The sequence below is a fragment of the Dipodomys spectabilis genome, unplaced genomic scaffold, assembly GCF_019054845.1.
Source record: "Dipodomys spectabilis isolate Male_0828 unplaced genomic scaffold, ASM1905484v1 ptg000003l, whole genome shotgun sequence".
Taxonomy (NCBI): Eukaryota; Metazoa; Chordata; class Mammalia; order Rodentia; family Heteromyidae; genus Dipodomys; species Dipodomys spectabilis.
The window spans coordinates 17,209,495-17,216,889 of record NW_024870680.1 but is presented as its reverse complement, the minus strand read 5'-3'; the positions used below and the strand labels follow the sequence as shown (position 1 = coordinate 17,216,889).

Here is a 7,395-nt window from a genome sequence, read left to right as displayed (position 1 = left end):
TTAATGGGAAATTCTTCAGTACAACCCAAGGTGATTAGAGCAACTGGATTAAATACCTCATTTAGAAAAATCAAGATTCTGGAAATTACTATGCTATTTGTATCTCTAAGTGTCCTTCCACTCAATAAAGAATTGGATATGAAATGTCTTACTTTTTTATTTCTGGATTTATACGATTCTCTCCCTAGGAAACATCAGTTTCCCCATTGGCACAATGAGAATACTTAAAAGTATCCTGCCTAAGTCGAGTTGATAAGAAAATTAAATGAGGAAAAGAGTGTCTGTGAACTGTGAAAATTCTCATAACAAAGCATATCATCTTTTCTTATTGTAAGCAAATTTAGCCTTTTCAAATCTTTACTTTCTAGCTTTTCCCTTAAGGCCTGGTATGCAGAAGCAAAACAATTATTTCTTCTCTATGAAGGTTGTTTTAAATTCAGGTATAACTTCTTTCCTGAGTTACAAAAGTGATCAGAAATTTTGAAGCAGAAGTCAGAGTTTTAAACCAGATTATCTAATTTTATTACATCTTTGCGCTTATTTTCCTTTGATCACATTAAACGTTTGGTGACTATTCTTTAGATGTGTATCTTCACCTCACAATGTTATATACTACCAAGGAAAATAACTTATATTTGGAGTCAATGATCAAATGGGAAATTATAACCCTCTGTGAACAAGTAACTTAGGTTTTTTATAATCATAGAAAGGAAAAAAAAATGAAAGAAAAAAACAAAGTGGGAAAATAATATTGCAAAATGGGGTTTGAGGTATATGGTCCTGCAGTGACTTTTCATGAGATTTCCCAACCAGTTTCATCTTTGAAGAATCCTAGATGTGTTTTAGTTAAGGAAGATTTGTTTTCTTAACACTGCCTTCCAAAATGTCCATAGTGAAATCCGAACTGGAGGATTTTGAGGGGAAAAGAAGTTTGATGGCCAATTTCTAAGTATCTGAAGTGCGTGTGGGTACATGGAAAAGACGAAGGATGCGCTGCCGGATCTCCTTGGTCTTCACTCCATAGACGATGGGGTTGAGCACTGGAGGCACCAACAGATAGATATTGGCCATAATGACAGGCAGGAGAGAGTCGCGTCGCTTGCTAAAACGGTGCACCATCGACAATCCGATGAAAGGCACATAGAATATGAACACAGCACATACATGAGACACACATGTGCCAAATGCCTTTGCCTGGGCTTCACGTGTCAAGCCCAGCACAGTCTTAAGGATAAGCAGATAGGAGAAAGAGATAAGAAGTGAGTCCAGGCCAATAGCAGAGATAATGACAATGAGGCCATAGATGACGTTGACACGGATATCAGCACAGGCAAGTTTCATGACATCTTGGTGTAGGCAGTAGGAATGGGACAGGGTATTGGAGTGGCAGAAGGGCAGCTGTTTGATGAAGACAGGCAGGGGTGCCATTAAGGCAGCGCCCCGGACCACAGCGGCCATGCCAATCTTGGCAACCCGAGGCAACGTGAGCACAGTGGCATGGCGTAGAGGATGGCAGATGGCCACATAGCGATCAAAGGCCATGGCCAGCAGCACAGTGGACTCCATGCCAGATAAGGAATGGATGGCAAACATCTGTACCAGACAAGCATCAAACTGGATGACGGTAGAATTGAACCAGAAGATGGCCATCATTTTGGGCATGGATGAGGTGGAGATGAGAATGTCGAGGCCAGAAAGCATGCAAAGAAAGATATACATGGGCTCGTGTAGGCTGTGCTCTGTCCGGACAACGTAGATGATGGTCAGATTACCCAGCACAGCAATGACATAGAGGGAGCACAATGGAAAGGCCAGCCAGAACTGAGCTTCCTCCAAGCCTGGCAGGCCTATGAGGATGAAATGCGTTGCACTCGATTCAGTGCCATTGGGGCCCCTCATCCTGAAGGCGCTTAACTGTGGGCAGGGTCAGACAGGCAGAGGCTGTAATACAAAAGTGAGCCATTGTCAGATTGTCCAAAATCCCAATGCCACACCTCCCTCTTTCCCAGTGTCCTATTGTCAAACTCATACTTTAATTCTGTTATCTATACAAACTCCTATCCTGTCCTAAACTCAATCTAACCATAAGACAAGCACCGGATACAGACTGGCTCAGACCTAGCCCTGACCCCACCAGCACAGGCAATCCTGATAACAAGTGAAATCATCCATTTTTCCAAGAAAAGCCACCCACCGCACATGCGTGGTCTTATATAATTAAAAAAAAAGCTCCCATCACTGCCTCTATCTTATCCAACACTTACACATCTCTATGCTTCTTAATATGGATTATAAATAGAATCAACTCATTACACCATTTCAAGCTGAATGACAGTCCAAATAAAAAATACTAGCAATACCAGCAGTATCATAGATTAACACAGAAACCTAACTTCATTACTAATGTAATGTTCTTTGCAATTCTAGACTTAACCATAATTTTAATGTTCACATGATACTTAATAGATATTTCAATCTTAATCTAAAATAAGTAACATCTTTAATTGTGATCAATCTTCTCCCATAAAAACCTGACCTTACATAGCTAAGATATGGAGCCAACCCAGATGCCCCTCAGTAGATGAATGGATCAAGAAAATGTGATACAGATACAGATATAGATATAGGAATTCTATGCCTCTGTCAGAAAGAATGACATCACCCCATTTGTTAGGAAATGGAAAGATTTGGAAAAAATTATATTAAGTGAAGTAAGCCAGGCCCAGAGAAACATAGGTCCCATGGTTTCCCTTATCTGCAAAAACTAGTGCATGACTAGGACAAGCAGAAAAGGTCAAAAGCTATGTGCATATGACCTCATAAGATGATGTTAAGTGAAATGAACCCCAAGATAAGGATACAAGTGGTTTATTCTTTCTTGCTATTGTTTCTAATGTATTTATAATGTACCATATTTTTTTGTTGCTTTGTATCCCCTGTTTTCACTGTATTTGATGTCAGTGTCCTGTATCTTGTATACACATTTTTCTAATTTGGAGAGGGGAAGGGGAAAAAAACAAAATGCTTAAATAGGAATACAGGCTGACCCATTGTAACAATGAGATGTACAAGACACTATGTTGAAAATAAACTTTACAGCTTCAGGTGGGGCGGGGAGAGGTTGGGGAGGTGAGGAGGGAAGGGATGGTAGGGGAAAAACAAAGGAAGAGGTAACAATGCTATATAGGAAATATACTCATTAACTTATCCATATAACTGCAACCCCTCTGTATGTTTACAATAAATATGTATATATATATATATATATACATATATATATATATAATTAAACCTGACTTTAACTTCATTCTGAACTCAACCTCACTCAAATGTCCAATCAAAGTTTCATCTTTGTTTACTACAATGGATGCCATTTTTATGTCATCTAGACCCTACTTATAAAACCAAGGTACCTGTCTCCCTTCTGCATTAGGTAATGAGTACTAAGAGCTCTTTGCATCTCATTTTTTCAGAGAACTGCCAATTATCAAATTGTAAAGTACTTTTCCCAGAGTTTGAATTCGGGGCCTCACATTTGTTATCCAGATACTCTACCACTTGAACCACACTGTCAGTCCTTTTACAGGAGCTATTTTCATTATGGGATCTTACTTTAAGCCCAAGATAACTGGACTGTGATTCTCTTAACTGTGCTTTCCTTTGTTGCAAATGTCAACAGAATGACACATGTCACTGTAGCCAGCCATTACGCTTCTCCCCATAGCCTAAGATGACAAGTGCATGCAAACTTTTAGCCCCAAGTTGGTCTGGAGCCACAATATCTCTATTATCTAGGATTATAGGCTTCAGCCACCAGGTAGGCTAACTCTGAATCATAAAAAAGTTCTCCAGTGAGGTGCTGGTGGCTCACACCTCTAATCCTAACTAGTCAGAAGTCTGAGATCTAAGAATTGCTGCTCAAAGCCAGCCAGGACAGGAAAGTCCATGAGACTCTTATCTCCAATTAACCACCAGAAAACTGTGCTGTAGCTCAAAGTGGTAAAGCACTAGCCTTGAACAAAATATCTCAGGGACATTGCCCAGGCCCTGAGTTTAAACCCTACAACTCACCAAAGAGCAAAAAGTTCTCCAAATTTTATCTTTGGTTTACAACTCTATTAAATGATGCCTGAATTAGCTTTTCTGATCTATACTCATAACTCTTGAACCTTATTAAAAGGCTGGCTGTCCCTAGCCATACCAAACTTACCCTATTCTAAAACATTCCCCCCCCCCGCAGAGTCAGTCTGATATAGCTGTTAGAATCATAGGCTTTGGGATCCATCCTGCATTCAAATCCCATTCATGGGCTGTGTGATGTGTGTTGAATCAATGAATGTTTCTTAACCTGTTTCTAGGATGATAACAGCTCCTGCCTAAAAGGTCAATTTGAGTGTTAAATGAGGTGTTGACTACAAAACATTTAATACAATATCTCAAACAGAGTAAGTAAAAGTGCTGTTGTTAACCATTTTCTTCTAATATTCCTCTTCTTCCAGGCTGTTAGTCACTAGTCACACAAGCCAGATCTCCAATCCTAAGTTCCATGCCTCTGGGGAAGTACTAGAAAAGCAGGTCAATACAATCCTACTAGATGAAATCAGATCATTACTTCTTGCTTTTCAAATGCCCTTGAAAACTCCATGGGCATGAAAGCTCATTCCTATAATCCCAACTGTGCAGGAGGCAAAGATAGGAGGATCATCGTTCAAGGCCAGCCTAAGGACAGAGAAATTTTAAGTCAGCAAGACTCTGTTTCAGAAACAAGCCATAAAGGGGCTGGGAAGGTGGTTCAGTGGTAGAGCGCTTATCTTACATGCATGAGACCTTGGATTCGATTCCTCAGCACCACATAAGCAGAAAAAGCTGGGAGTGGCGCTGTGGCTCAAGTGGTAGAGCACTAGCTTAGAGCTGAATAGCTGAGGGACAGAGCCCAGGCCCAGAGTTCAGGCCCCACAACTGACAAAAAAAATAAGGCCATAAAAACAAAGGAGGAGGTAACAATGCTCAATAGGAAATGTACTCATTACCTTATTTATGTAACTGTAGCCCCTCTGTACAGTATCTTTACAATAAAAAATATTTCAAAAAGAAGCCATAATCCCAGGCACTCAGGATTGAAGCTCAAGGTTGAGCCAGATAAAAGTTCAGAAGAGCCTATTTTTTAAAAATATGGCTGAGATTATGGCTCAAACATAAGACATTTGTCTTATAAGTAGGAGGTCCTGTATTTAAGGAAGGAAAGAAAGGAGAAAGGAGAGAGGAAAGGGATAAGGGAGGAAAGGAGAGAAGGAAAAAGGAAGGAAGGAAAGAAGGAAGGAAGGAACGAAGGAGGAAAAGAGAAGGATTATTAAAAGAATTTAAAAATTAAAAATAAAACTTCTTAGCCAGTCACCAGTAGCTCACACCTGCAATCCTAGCTACTCGGGAGGCTAAGATCCTAGGACTGTGGTTCAAAGCAGCCTGGGCAGAAAAGTCCTCGTGAGACTCTTATCTCCAATTAGCCACCAGAAAACTGGAAGTTGAACTATGGCTCAAGTGGCAGAGCACTAGCCTTAAACACAAAGAGGCTCAGGGACAATGCCCATGCTCAGAATTCAAGGCCCACAACTAACAAAAAAAGAAAAGAAAAAAACAACCCCTCAAACTTCTTAAGGTCAGGTCTTTTTCCTCTCTGCTCCCTGTGTGGCTAGGAGGGCACACAGTTTTACAAATTCAAAACTAATTCCTGGGACTCTGTTCTTCATGTCTTTTGTTTTAGTTTTCATCCTTCTGTCAAGAAAATATGCTCTTCCCAGAACTCTCTCTTGACTTCCAACAATCATTTTTCTCATCCTGGCTTACTTTCTCTATCCACGCTACTTTTCCTAAGCTTCTTTCCCCTGGGTGTAATTAAATGTTTCCTGTTCTATGCTCCTAAATAACTCAACTTAGGGCTTATTTCATGTATTTGCCCTCCTGGTAAGAAATATTTATTTTTACCTGACTTATAGAGCCCCTGCTATAATTAGTATTAAGTTAATGCTTGTTGAACATGAAATGAGTTCCATCAATAGAAGAGTTGATCAGTTAGTATCTAGTGGTGATAACAAAGCCTAGTGTTATAGAGGACTGTCACATGTCTGAACTTCACAGAGTCTTGTGAGGAAGTAAAAAATGTTTGAAGTCGGTGCATGGTGGTCATAAGTTCAGAGCAATAAACTTTATGATAAAAGAAATGAGCACTGCCAGGCACTAGTGGCTCACAACTGTAATCCTAGCTGCTCAGGAGGCGAGATCTGAGGATCCAAAACCAGCCCAAGCAGGAAAGTCTGTGAGACTCTCATCTCCAATGAACCACCAAAAAGCCAGAAGTAACAATGAGCACTTGCCTTGCATGCATGAGGCTCTGGGTTCGATTCCTCAGCACCACATAAGCAAAAAGAAAAAGCCAGAGGTGCCACTGTGGCTCAAGTGGTAGAGCACTAGCCTTGAGCTGAAGAGCTGAGGGACAGCGCCCAGGCCCGGAATTCAGGCCCCATCACCGGACCCAAAAGAAAAAAAAAAACAAAAAACGAAAGCTCAGAGCCAATACCCAGGCCCTGAGTTCAAGCCCCAGCACTGGCACACACACACACACACACACACACACACACACACACACACACGCATATACACAAATCACAGTGCACATTGCATTCCTCTTCCATAAAAAATGGAGAAAAAAATCTACAGAATTTTCCCAATTTTTTTTTCATTTTCCATCTTAGTATTTGTATTTGTCATCTTGCACACATACACATTCTAGGAACACACTCATATATACACTTAAATAGTTAAGAATGGGCACTGATATGCCAGAAGTCGAAAGGGCAGAGTGAGCTGGCCTGGAAGGGGGGTGCCTGGGCAACACAAAGTGAGCAGCTATTACTGGAGCTAACACATCAGTCTGGACCTCTGAAGACTGCAATAGGAGAAAAATTGAAGACTGGAGAGAGGGCCAGCCCGAGGTCCAGAATCGCCCATCAGAGAACCCAGACTTCCAGCCAAAGACAGCAGAGGAGGAAAAATAAATCTCAAGCATCTGTTAGTAATTAGACCTATTTACATGACCTCAAGAGATGGTTTAGAGTTTAGGAGGAAGTTGGAATTAAGTCATTCTGTTTTGAAAACAAAGCACAATCAAGAATAATAAAATAAGAAAGTACATTTTTTTCTTCTTTTTTTTTAGAAAGTCCACACAGTATCCTAATCCCCAAGGAGTAGCCCTGTGCTTGATATTGTCTTTATTTTATTTTGATTTATTGTGATGGTACTAAGGCTTGAGCTCAGGGCCTGACTACCAGCCACTTAACTTTTTTGTTCAAGGTTAGTGCTCTACCACTTGAGCCACAGTTCCACTTCCAGCTTCTTGCT

General features: G+C 40.6%; 1 protein-coding gene across 1 annotated transcript; it reads right to left on the bottom strand.

The window, feature by feature from the left end:
• Nucleotides 1-945: 945 nt before the first annotated feature.
• LOC122113795 (olfactory receptor 51E1) lies at nt 946-1,899 on the bottom strand. The gene has a single exon (XM_042686897.1). The coding sequence runs from the start codon at nt 1,897-1,899 to the stop codon at nt 946-948; it is 954 nt and encodes a 317-aa protein (XP_042542831.1).
• Between the last annotated feature and the right edge of the window lie 5,496 nt (nt 1,900-7,395).